Below are 13,611 nucleotides of genomic sequence, written 5' to 3'. Positions count from 1 at the left end.
ACCCCAGTGTAGATCTGTGGTGGCCTGAAGAGGGCGCTGCGCACCAGAGCTGAACCCCAGTGTAGATCTGCGGTGGCCTGAAGAGGGCGCTGCCCAGCAGAGCTGAACCCCAGTGTAGATCTGCGGTGGCCTGAAGAGGGCGCTGCCCAGCAGAGCTGAACCCCAGTGTAGATCTGTGGTGGCCTGAAGAGGGCGCTGTGCACCAGAGCTGAACCCCAGTGTAGATCTGTGGTGGCCTGAAGAGGGCGCTGCGCACTAGAGCTGAACCCCAGTGTAGATCTGTGGTGGCCTGAAGAGGGCGCTGCCCAGCAGAGCTGAACCCCAGTGTAGATCTGTGGTGGCCTGAAGAGGGCGCTGCCCAGCAGAGCTGAACCCCAGTGTAGATCTGTGGTGGCCTGAAGAGGGCGCTGTGCACCAGAGCTGAACCCCAGTGTAGATCTGTGGTGGCCTGAAGAGGGCGCTGCGCACTAGAGCTGAACCCCAGTATAGATCTGTGGTGGCCTGAAGAGGGCGCTGCCCAGCCGAGCTGAACCCCAGTGTAGATCTGTGGTGGCCTGAAGAGGGCGCTGCACACCAGAGCTGAACCCCAGTGTAGATCTGTGGTGGCCTGAAGAGGGCGCTGCGCACCAGAGCTGAACCCCAGTGTAGATCTGTGGTGGCCTGAAGAGGGCGCTGCGCACCAGAGCTGAGCCCCAGTGTAGATCTGTGGTGGCCTGAAGAGGGCGCTGCGCACCAGAGCTGAACCCCAGTGTAGATCTGTGGTGGCCTGAAGAGGACGCTGCGCACCAGAGCTGAACCCCAGTGTAGATCTGTGGTGGCCTGAAGAGGGCGCTGCGCACCAGAGCTGAGCCCCAGTGTAGATGACAGTTGTTCTCCCTGGGATTGTACTGGTAACGGGTCACACGGAAGGTGGGAAGAAATCTGAAATGATTCATCTTTGTGAGATTTTTAGGCTGGCTGCACACAGCCGGGTTGAACGTCCGCCCCCAGGTTCCGCAGCAAATACCGTCCATGACATGCTATTGAGAAGCGATTTTTCCTGCACACCAGCGGAAATCAATTGCAATTTTCTGCTTGCGGAGGAAAATTTGCAGCATGTTCTATTTTTCTATAGAAGCCGTCCAACCCGCAGCCCTTCTGCAATTGACATTGTGGAAAGGTCGCGGACCTGCGTCATCGCCCGGCAACGGCATGGGAAAATCTGTACTGCGCATGTCCCATGGCTTGATGGCCGGACCATCCGCAGTACAGAAGACTGCCGGCACACTGCAAGAAATGACAGGTACGCGGGATCACCGGCTGGGCACAGGGTCGGATGGTGCAGCCGGCCTTAATATCACAAACAGCTAGCACTCTACACTGAAACATTGTAACAGTCAGCTGTGTAGGCAGGAATAGCTTCCAGTGGGTTGTCCTGGTCTCTAAATGGAACTAACCATTCCCATTCACTGACGTCAAGAAGGCTTCATTACCTCTGGACCCCATGGTTTGGTGACGGCTCGCCGCGTGTGTAGGAGTAGCACGTTGTTCCCACCTTGTAACCCATTAAACCTCCCGGATTTGTTCTCTGTGGGCAGCCAACATCTTAGGCGTTGCGTTCATTGACATTATGCTGGAAGGCTTTGAGAAGCCATGATTGCATGATGGAACGGTTAGCGGATTATTAGCTGCAAATATTGCCACACGGGAGCTTAGCGAAACGCGCCCAGGGCCTGGGTTATCCCGGGTCACAGCGGGGGGTCAGCCGTGGACTGTATGTGTTCTGCTCCTCTATACAGTCCAGCATTCCTGATTTAGGGCGGTTGGAAGCATAACCCATTGTACGCCCATGAGGCTGACCCTCACCTGGGATAGAAGAGACTGGAGGAACATGATGGGAAGTGCAGGACAGCACAGGTTACGTGTGATCCCCATCCAGCCCTGACACAATTACTTGCACTTTCCTTGGCCGGCGTCCTCAGGAAACACAAGAAGCAATTAAGCTGATTTTGTTCGCATATTGCAGCAAAGTTTAATTGTTGTCTTTCTCTTTTTTTTCCAGATAAGCAGAAGAAATCATCGGCCAGAGACGGTTTTCCCCACTCAGGTAGCTCCTGCCGATCAGATCACCTTACTTCCCATCACTATTAGGCAAGGGCTACAGGTCAAGCTTGGTGGTGCGGCATGAAGCCTCCGCTACAACACCGCTTGTGTGACATGCTTGCCGCATAATGTTGCGCAAATGATTAAGGGCCATTTTCCACGAAACAACTTGTCAGGCACAGATACCCAACAAGTCGTCCCTGCGACACCCGACCCTCGCCCCTGGGGCACATACTGGCTGCGGCGCTGCTGCAGGGGAGCTAGTATCGCTGGCCCACAGCGAAGCGGCTGCAGGGGATTCCTCTCCTCGCTCCCCCGCCCTACTCCATTGACATAACATAGCGGCTGTTCAGTACTGACCCACTGCTGGTTGCACTGAGCGATCAGCTGATCATCCATGGTTTATGTAGGAGCCCCGCAGCCAGTATGTGTGGGACGAGGGGCGGCCATGGTTTGCCCCACACTCATCCCGTCTAAATGGGCCTTAACTGGTCTCTCTATATTTACACTGATTGGCAACTAAACAATCTGCATGAGCGGGTGCCGTCACCGCTAGTTGTTGGCGCTCGTGCTGGGCGATTAGATCAGATCACCGCTGAGTAGCGCTCATTCTGTGAAGCGAAGCAGCAATGGTTTTTATTCTGGTTGAAAGTAAGTGAAAAGCAAAACTAATAGGAAACAATGTTTTTGCATTTAGATGTAACGATTATCACACATTTTCGTTTTGCGCAATAATTGTTCCGTGTAAATAGCCCTGAACTCTGTCAGTCAGTGGCGGGGGAGCAGTGCATATTAATGATCTGGGGCAGCTTAGATGTAATGTAATGAACGCCAATTAATAAAGCATGTTGATCAGTGCTGAGGGGGATGAACGATCATTAGGCCTTATTCACGCTGCATCGCGAAATGGAAAAAAAACAACAAAGTTTTACTAATTATTTAAAATAAAACTAATAAAAGTTTTAAAAAAACACAATAAAATAATCTAAATCAGAAAGCAAAAATACATTTTTAGTATCGCTCCGTCCGTAAAAGTCCAATCTATCAAAGTAACGCATTATTTTCTCCGCACGGGGAAAAAAAGAACACCCTGAATGCGCTGCTTTAGTCACCCTGTCTCCAAGCAAAAATGTAATCAAAAGCGATCAAAAAGTTTTATATATTCGGAAATGGTACCAACGGAAACGACAGGACGTCCCGCACAAAATGGGCCGCGCACAACTACGTCTACGGGAAAATAAAAAAGTTATCGTGCGCAGAAAATGGAGACAGAAAATAATTACAAAAAAATAAATGTCTTAAAAAAATACAAGTAGAACAGCAAAAAAATAATCAGTAATCGCAGTAATCGCACCGACCCGCAGAATAAAGTAGGCAGGGCATTGTTGTTGCAGTTTGTGCGCCGTAGGAACAAGACGCACCGAAAGATGGCGGAATGTCGTTTTTTTCCATTTCTCTCCACTTAGTATTTCAGTCCATTATATGGCATATTAAATAGTAGCAGTGAAAAGTACAAGTCGTCCCGCAACAAACAACGAGCCCTCATGCAGCGAAAATGGAAAAATAAAAAAAGCTCGGTCACTAAGGGGTTATATGGCGCCAGCTGTCTTCCTGTGCCAGACACAGCTAAATTCCTGCCCTTCCCTCTTTTCAAGCTCCCAAAGGAGAAAAAAATCGCCAATGTCACGTTTTGATTTTTTTTTCTCCATGCGCCTGAAAATCGCTCATGTGAATGAATGTATTGGAATCCAATGCTTCACGCGGGCGCCATTGTCAGACAACGTTTTATCATGGCAAAATAGCCGCGGCCTCAGAGGGATCTCCTCTCCGAGGAGCCGGGCTGCACATGTCGCTGTTCACCCGGCGAGACGTGCAGCGACCACTGAAAAGACTCAATCTGCTGATGGAAGAGTGCCCCCTCGCTCGTTGGCGGATTGTCGTCCCTCTCACACGGCTGACAGGCGGGCAGCAAATGTATAGGGGAATAGTCAAGCCACATAAAAGGGCCCACATCACTACATTGTAGCCCCCGCAGCGCAGCCACCATGAGGGTCCTGACAGCCCTGTGACAAACCTATGTAAAGCCCCAAAAACCCTACTGCCACCAGAAGTACCTGAAAACCCCGTCGCCGCTGTCAACAATGCCCGGCCCAGAAATCCCACCTGAACAATAACAAACCGCACTCTGACAAATATCGCACCCCGAAGGGGAATAACTAACGGAAAGTGGGATATGTCCCACTAGATAATTAGATCCTTCCAGAATGTTGTCAGAAAGTGGGGGAGGGGCTGCTTGCGCACCTCGTATATTGGCCCTCCCAGAATTCAGCGCGGCTTCACAACGAGGTGATAAACTTGTCTTTTCTGATTCTTTCTTTAGGCAGCAGTAAAGAATCCCAGCAATTCGCCCCTGCAGTGACTCCCCCCAGGTAAGCAGCGCACAGCAGGTAGTTCTGGAGCTGCGGAGGGTTGTCTCATTGGGACCTACCTGAACCCCCCAGGTCGGACATGAAGGCCCGCGTCACACAGTCATGTAAAAATGCCACCTTTCTGTCGTTTTGATGCAGTTGCATTTTTCTGTGCGTCCGGACACTAGCTGCACGCCTGTAGAGAAACACGAAACGTCCTGCAAACATTGGCGCATATTAATTATGGGGAGCGGAGATACAGCTGGCTGCATGAGGACGAGTGACGGTAGTAACGATGCCCACCAGCGATCCTCCGCCGGGAGCGAGCGCCGATCAGTGCGCTCGTTGCAACACAGCGTGGGATTGGTCCTTCTCTGCTAAATGCCGCCTGTCTGAGGGAAGGCTCACTTAGCGGAATTCACCACAAAAGGGATCCACTGTCTGCTGTGGCTTTTGGTGCCGATCCTCACGCGGAATCTGCAGTGTCAGTAGCGAATTCTCACATTCAGCGTCATTGCAGGGACGGCATTTGGGTGGAATTATCGACCCATGTGCACAAAGAGTTCCACATTCTGGGAGACCCTGTACTTGCCCCAAAAGTTATGCCTTGCTCGCCCCTTGGGCCAGCTTCTGTCTGCCGCGGACCTCTCACTCCCCATCACACGGGCCCACTGACCCTCCATGCTATGTGCAGAATAAACCCCATTGGATTCAGTGCATTTTTCACTTGACTTTTGGTTGCGTGAAAAAAGTAGAGTCCTATCCGATTTTTATCCATATTCCCAAAATCGCTCGTTAAAGTCTATGCAATTGCGCAAAAATGCAGTAAATATGCAATTGCATGCGTTTTTATGCATTTTGGCAAGTGACTGTAGGCCTTCTTGTGGTTCTTTTTTTTTTTGCGTGCCTGAAAAAAATGTAGTGAATACACACACAGAAAAATGCACCAAATACACATAGATACGACTGAAACACGCATGGCCCGTGTGAATGAGCCCCAGACTGATGTATGAATAGCCGGAACTGCCCCATCCCCCATTCTAGCTCTACTGATGATGGAATGCGATCCGCAGGCAGGATGAGAGTTGTAGTCCTTGTTACATTCCATATGGAGTCACAGTTATTGTCCTTTCCGTTGCAGGCATTACCCCCATATAGTGTCCCCCCCATCCATCCCAGCGATGGCCGCCTATGGACAGACGCAGTACAGTGCAGGCATTCAGCAGGCAGCAGCGTACTCCACGTACCCTCCCCCTGGACAGGCCTACGCCATCCCATCCTACAGTAAGTCACCCGTCTCTTCTCCACCTTCCCATGTGGTTTGTTGTTTAGTAGCGGTAACGCTCGCTATCACTGTATTCTTCTGGCACGCCACAAACGTCTAGCAGTGATGTGGTTGAAGGAACGGGTCGCGGGACACAGGCCAAGATTTCACTGACCAGCAACAATGCTTGGTATCCGGCTGGAGACATTTGCTGCAATTCCTGGCAGGACTGACTCATTCCAGAGGATGTGGAAATTGGGGGACGTGAAATCTCACGCACATCTACAAGCGTCCTAGGGGCTGCTGGCACAGTCATCCATATTTATATTCAGTGTCAGAAGCGGAATCTTCAGGTAACCTCAGCCTACAGGATCCGCACTCACACCGCCGGCTTAAGGCCCTTTTGCGCACAATGAATGCAACAAACTCCATTCATATTAGCGAAAGCGAGCAAAAATCTCGCTCACCTATCGTTAGTGGCTGTTTAAGCTCACTTTTCCGTCAGCTGAAAAAACCTTGTTGGCTTGCCAGCTTCTTGTTCTGTGTGACAGTTTCCCACTCAGCGCTTCCCAAAGGAGGGGAAGCGGATGAGAAGCCCGCGAGCAGCCGGCAGGACTTTCGGTGTGACATCAGCCCTCGTGCAGTCACTTCACAGACTGCCGGCCCGTGTAAAAGGGGCTTTACTCATGGACCATCGGTGTGTACGACGAGAAAGCTCCTGGCTGTACACTAGCAAGGACAGCGAGAATGCAAATCCTTCATTGCTGCAGTCAGAGAACTGGGAAATAGTTACAAAATTACTATCTGTCTCAGGACTGAACAACTGTATCCAGAAGAAAATGTATTCCTGTAGGTATCTAGAACAGTATTACATTGCAGAAAGACGTGTGAGGACAAGGGCTATATATGTGTGTGATGTGTCCGTATACCTCGGGGGAGGAGCTGTATGTGTGTGATATGTCTGTATACCCCGGGGGAGGGGCTGTATATGTGTGTGATGTGTCCGTATACCTCGGGGGAGGGGCTGTATGTGTGATGTGTCTGTATACCTCGGGGGAGGGGCTGTATGTGTGTGATGTGTCCGTATACCTCGGGGGAGGAGCTGTATGTGTGTGATGTGTCTGTATACCCCGGGGGAGGGGCTGTATATGTGTGTGATGTGTCTGTATACCCCGGGGGAGGGGCTGTATGTGTGATGTGTCTGTATACCTCGGGGGAGGGGCTGTATGTGTGTGATGTGTCCGTATACCTCGGGGGAGGAGCTGTATGTGTGTGATGTGTCTGTATACCCCGGGGGAGGGGCTGTATATGTGTGTGATGTGTCCGTATACCTCGGGGGAGGGGCTGTATGTGTGTGATGTGTCTGTATACCCCGGGGGAGGAGCTGTATGTGTGTGATGTGTCTGTATACCTCGGGGGAGGGGCTGTATGTGTGTGATGTGTCCGTATACCTCGGGGGAGGAGCTGTATGTGTGTGATGTGTCCATATACCCCGGGAAATATTTCCCACTATGGGCGTTGATTTCGGGCAATGCTCTGTAAGCTTCTCCTGTTTTTGATGGAGAACGCTATGGAGACATCTGCATGCTGGGGATTGTGGTGCTTCTACCTGCCCTCTTGTATCAGTATATCAGTAAGTATATGGCTGCGGGTCGGGAGTTTGTGTATTTTGGCCAAAATATTAACCAGTACCTCGTATTTATGAGCAACATGCAGAGCAGCTGTGAACGCTGGGGGGCCGGTGTGGTTCACCTATGAGGTGCACTGCGGCTGTGAATCCTTGGGGGCCGGTGTGGTTCACCTATGAGGTGCACTGCGGCTGTGAATCCTTGGGGGCCGGTGTGGTTCACCTATGAGGTGCACTGCGGCTGTGAATCCTTGGGGGCCGGTGTGGTTCACCTATGAGGTGCACTGCGGCTGTGAATCCTTGGGGGCCGGTGTGGTTCACCTATGAGGTGCACTGCGGCTGTGAATCCTTGGGGGCCGGTGTGGTTCACCTATGAGGTGCACTGCGGCTGTGAATCCTTGGGGGCCGGTGTGGTTCACCTATGAGGAGCAGAGCAGCTGTGGATGCTGGGGGGCCAGTGTGGTTCACCTATGAAGTGCAGTGCAGCAGTGAACGTTGGGGGGCCGGTGTGGCTCACCTATGAAGTGCGCTGCAGCAGTGAACACTGGGGGGCCGGTGTGGCTCACCTATGAGGTGCAGAGCAGCTGTGAATGCTGGGGGGCCGGTGTGGCTCACCTATGAGGTGCAGAGCAGCTGTGAATGCTGGGGGGCCGGTGTGGTTCACCTATGAGGTGCAGTGCAGCTGTAAACGCTGGGGGAGGCAGTGTGGTTCACCTATGAGGTGCAGTGCAGCTGTAAACGCTGGGGGAGGCAGTGTGGTTCACCTATGAGCTGCAGGGAGGCCTGATGGCCCTGCAGTCATTGATAGGTTGTAGGCCTGTGCGGTGCACTACAGGTACTATGTAGCCTGATGCCCTGTATATGGCATTTTTGTGCAATTCTAGTACTAAGCAGCCCCCCTCAGTATAAGTACAGTGGTGGTCCATCAGTGTCCTTACCTGTGTTAGCAGTCTGGCTGTCTGCATGCTGGGGCTTGTGGTGCTTCTACCAGCCCTCTTGTATCAGTATATCAGTAAGTAGATCCGCTTTCTGGGATTTTTTTGTTGTGGAGACATGGATCGAATTACAAGCAGATGTGGTGGCCTTGGGGGTCTAGCAGGAAATATTGGGTGGGGGCTCGTATGTGCATCCAACAGCCTCGGCCTTATCATGTGACCTGCTGCCCCCGGGTGAGGCGTCCGGCTGCAGAGCCCCCCTGTACGTCTGCCTTTCCATGGTTATTGTGGTCTGTGAGAACCGGAGGGCTTCGAGGGAGTATAGCGAGCAGGTGAAACGCGGCGCTACTGGGTTGTGTCTGCGGGTCGGCGGCTCCAGATGCTGCACATTACCTATTAGGGTCAGCGCTCTTGAGGGCGAGGGGCTCCCACCTGCCAGCAATGAGGGGTTTGTGGATGGAGAGGGGGCCGCTCAGGGCTCACAGTGCAAGACCTACAGTCAGAGCGTACTTTACCACTGAGCCACCTGTAAAGGACTGCCATGCTCCACTTCTCAGTACTCTCTACAAGGTCAACAATCTGATTGTCTTCATATCGGCGGTTCACAGCTGAAGACTGATGCTGCCTGCAAGCCAACAAGCATCAGGGCACACTCAGTAGTGGGACTAGACTGTCACCTGGAGAGGACGAGTTTCCTGCATCAAGTCTGACATCTCATGCGGTACAACCTGGACATTAGGGCCGGCTTCACACCAGTATATTATGTATTGATGCGCTCCTACGTTCCTCCGGCTCTGGGCTCGCAGCATCACAGATCCTAAAGTTCACATATGCTTGTGCGAAACCGGCCTCCAGTAGCAGATGACGTGTAGAATTGTGCTGCTGCCAATACGCTGCAGTCTTTTGTGTTGCTCATTGCCCTCTTACTATGTTGGTGACCGCTCTGCTGGACGCCACGTGCTGCCGCCATGTTTATTCCTGTCTTTTCTTTTTTAGATATCAAAACAGAAGACAGTCTGAGCCATTCTCCTGGACAGAGCAGCTTCCTGAGCTATAGCTCTAGCTTCAGCACGCCACCGACAGGACAGGCGCCATACACGTATCAAATGCACGGTATGTGCCCCGCCGCCCACCAACAGGACAGGCGCCATATAGGTATTAAATTCATGGTATGTGCCCCACCGATAGGATAGGCGCCATACACGTATCAAATGCACGGTATGTGCCCCGCCGCCCACCAACAGGACAAGCGCCATATAGGTATCAAATGCACGGTATGTGCCCCGCCGCCCACCAACAGGACAGGTGGCATATAGGTATATAATGCACGGTATGTGCCCCGCCGCCCACCAACAGGACAGGTGCCATATACGTATCAAATGCACGATATGTGCCCCACCGCCCACCAATAGGACAGGCGCCATATAGGTATCAAATGCACGGTATGTGCCCCGCCGCCCACCAACAGGACAGGCGCCATATACGTATCAAATGCACGATATGTGCCCCACCGCCCACCAACAGGACAGGCGCCATATACGTATCAAATGCACGGTATGTGCCCCACCGCCCACCAACAGGACAGGTGCCATATACGTATCAAATGCACGGTATGTGCCCCACTGCCCACCAACAGGACAGGCGCCATATAGGTATCAAATGCACGGTATGTGCCCCGCCGCCCACCAACAGGACAGGCGCCATATACGTATCAAATGCACGGTATGTGCCCCGCCGCCCACCAACAGGACAGGCGCCATATACGTATCAAATGCACGATATGTGCCCCACTGCCCACCAACAGGACAGGCGCCATATAGGTATCAAATGCACGGTATGTGCCCCGCCGCCCACCAACAGGACAGGCGCCATATACGTATCAAATGCACGGTATGTGCCCCGCCGCCCACCAACAAGACAGGCGCCATATACGTATCAAATGCACGATATGTGCCCCGCCACCCACCAACAGGACAGGCGCCATACACGTATCAAATGCACGGTATGTGCCCCGCCACCCACCAACAGGACAGGCGCCATATAGGTATCAAATGCACGGTATGTGGCCCACTGCCCACCAACAGGACAGGCGCCATATAGGTATCAAATGCACGGTATGTGCCCCGCCGCCCACCAACAGGACAGGCGCCATATAGGTATATAATGCACGGTATGTGCCCCGCCGCCCACCAACAGGACAGGCGCCATATAGGTATATAATGCACGGTATGTGCCCCGCCGCCCACCAACAGGACAGGTGCCATATAGGTATATAATGCGCGGTATGTGCCCCGCCGCCCACCAACAGGACAGGCGCCATATAGGTATATAATGCACGGTATGTGCCCCGCCGCCCACCAACAGGACAGGCGCCATATAGGTATATAATGCACGGTATGTGCCCCGCCGCCCACCAACAGGACAGGTGCCATATAGGTATATAATGCACGGTATGTGCCCCGCCGCCCACCAACAGGACAGGCGCCATATAGGTATATAATGCACGGTATGTGCCCCGCCGCCCACCAACAGGACAGGCGCCATATAGGTATCAAATGCACGGTATGTGCCCCGCTGCCCACCAACAGGACAGGCGCCATATAGGTATCAAATGCACGGTATGTGCCCCGCCGCCCACCAACAGGACAGGCGCCATATAGGTATATAATGCACGGTATGTGCCCCGCCGCCCACCAACAGGACAGGTGCCATATAGGTATATAATGCACGGTATGTGCCCCGCCGCCCACCAACAGGACAGGCGCCATATAGGTATATAATGCACGGTATGTGCCCCGCCGCCCACCAACAGGACAGGCGCCATATAGGTATATAATGCACGGTATGTGCCCCGCCGCCCACCAACAGGACAGGTGCCATATAGGTATATAATGCAAGGTATGTGCCCCGCCGCCCACCAACAGGACAGGCGCCATATAGGTATATAATGCACGTTATGTGCCCCGCCGCCCACCAACAGGACAGGCGCCATATAGGTATATAATGCACGGTATGTGCCCCACCACCCACCAACAGGACAGGCGCCATATAGGTATATAATGCACGGTATGTGCCCCGCCGCCCACCAACAGGACAGGCGCCATATAGGTATATAATGCACGGTATGTATGAGTCACACAAATCTCGCACGAATATGAACCGCATTCTTTTGAATGGGGTCGTACACAAAAACGATGCGGGAAAGAAATCGTGGCACGTCCTGTCTTTGGGCGTGTCCTCGCATCACCCATTGTTTCCATGTGCTAGGTGCATGCGATCATAGCATGGTCTCCCCATTGTAAACAATGTAATCCTCCGGGAATTCACAGTTTTTGATGCAGAAATGCTGCAGCATTTACTCTACATGGGAACAAACCCTAAAGCAGAGTGTCATAAGTCACATCAATGGGATAAGCCTAACCGCTGCGGCCGCTGAAATGGGGAGAGGCAAACATGAAAAAATGCAGCACATCATTTAGGCCCCAGCAGGCCGGGTCACAGGTAACATAGTATGTGAGGCTGGAGGGAGAGGATGTCCATCTAGTTCAGTCTGTTTCCACCCCCCTTGTTGATCCAGAAGAAGTCACAAAAAACCCCAATGAGACAGGAGCCAATTTACCCCATTGTGGAGGGAAAATATCCTACCCGACTCCATAATGTCAGACTGAAGATCTCCGGATCACCAACCCGCCAGTCACCTACTGTCTATATCCTGTAATATCATAGAAAGACATCCAGTCCCTCTTACACTCCTCTATGGATCCTGCCATCACCACGTCCTCAGGCAGAGAGTTCCGCAGTCTCACTGCTCTTACAGTAAAGAACCCCCTGCTGTGTTGGTGATGAAACCTGCTTTCTCCTAGACGTAGCGGATGCCCTCTTGTTACCGTCGCAGTCCTGGGTATAAACAGATCCTGGCAGAGATCCTTGTATCGTCCCCTCATGTACTTATACATAGTTATTTGGTCGCCCCTTAGCCGTCTGTTTTCCAGGGTGAATAATCCCAGTTTTGGTGCCTCTCTGGGTATTCCAGTCCCGTCATTCCATGTATTAGTTTAGTTGCCCTTCTTTGTACCCCTCCAGCACTGTAACATCTTTCCTGAGCCCCGGTGACCAGAACTGTGCGCAGTATTCCATGTGAGGCCTGACAAGTGCCTTATATAGTGGGGGGATAATGTTCTCGCCCCTCGGCCCTATACCTCTTTTACTGCACCCCAAGACTCTATTAGCTTTTGCAGCAGCTGACTGGCATTGGTTGCTCCAGTTTAGTCTACAGCCCACTAGTCCCCCAGGTCTTTTCCCTAGCAGTACCCCATTTAGTGTATATTGGTGACATCCGTTTCTCCTGCCCATGTGCAGAACCTTACATTTATCAGCACTGACCTTCATTCCCCATCCCCCCCCCAAGCCCCCGGCTTATCTCGGTCTGTTTGTAGCCGCACATTGTCCTCCGTTGTACTAATTATCTTGTCATGAGCGGGTTATTTTGCACAGACTGCGTCCAGGTTTGTTCCTCTCCCTGAAGTCCTGAGGGTTTGCTAGTGATTGAAGGGTTAATGGCTGGCTTATTGTTTCCAGTGATGCGTTCAGCTGTCTCGGTGAAGCGCGCAGAATCCTCCAACATGACGTGAAATGTAAAATCTGCGACTTGTCCTGGCGGAGACCCACAGGCTCTGCCAGCCATCCTTCCCAAGAAACACTTTGTTCTGCCTGAGAAATGCTTGGTATGTACTTAGTATTTGGTGTCGGTGCCACGGCCTGTGGGCAGGAGCCCAGAGCTGCCCCTGCAGGGTCTAGCGACCAACAGCCCACATTTTATATTACATTGGGCTTAAAAATGGACTCCCAGCAGCAGAAATAATGGGGAGCAGACCAATTCCCACCTTCCAAAATCCATGCTGTAATCTTTGGTAGATGTGTATTATCTGCCCGGTGTCCTCGTAGCTCAGGGCCGGGGAGTGTCGGGGTCATGTTTATACTTTGGTGCTATGTCCCGAGGTGAGGTGACAGGCCTTTCCCACGCTGTAAGGCTGCCAGCCTTCGCCCTTTGCTGACAGGTTAAGCGCATTTCCTCCGGCAACAAGAGAAGAAATCCTTATTTTCCCTCTTTCCTCCCATAAAGCAGGCTCTACTGTAGGCTCGGCCTCCCAGGGATGAGCCCCTCCGGAGTGACGGCCATCGACAGCTGAAAACCCCAGATGTATTTATAAATTTACCCAAATCCCGGGGGGATCCCAGCAAATGATTCCTAACCCCTGATGGAGACACAAACTCTGGTGAAAGAACCCCCCGCAG

At 52.4% G+C, this 13,611-nt stretch overlaps 1 protein-coding gene across 2 annotated transcripts in view; it reads left to right on the top strand.

Annotated features, from left to right (window-relative positions):
* EYA2 (EYA transcriptional coactivator and phosphatase 2) overlaps positions 1-13,611 on the top strand; it is a 142,489-nt gene that overhangs the window by 71,828 nt on the left and 57,050 nt on the right. For both annotated transcript variants that reach the window (XM_066586102.1, XM_066586101.1), the window contains exons 3-6: positions 2,042-2,086; positions 4,463-4,511; positions 5,632-5,774; positions 9,313-9,429. In XM_066586102.1, the coding sequence (XP_066442199.1) occupies positions 2,042-2,086; positions 4,463-4,511; positions 5,632-5,774; positions 9,313-9,429 (354 nt within the window). The remainder of the gene's footprint in view (positions 1-2,041; positions 2,087-4,462; positions 4,512-5,631; positions 5,775-9,312; positions 9,430-13,611) is intronic.

Source organism: Eleutherodactylus coqui, chromosome 13 (assembly GCF_035609145.1).
Source record: "Eleutherodactylus coqui strain aEleCoq1 chromosome 13, aEleCoq1.hap1, whole genome shotgun sequence".
Classification (NCBI taxonomy): domain Eukaryota; kingdom Metazoa; phylum Chordata; class Amphibia; order Anura; family Eleutherodactylidae; genus Eleutherodactylus; species Eleutherodactylus coqui.
The sequence above is the reverse complement of the archived record's forward strand: the minus strand, read 5'-3'. Positions and strand labels throughout refer to the sequence as shown.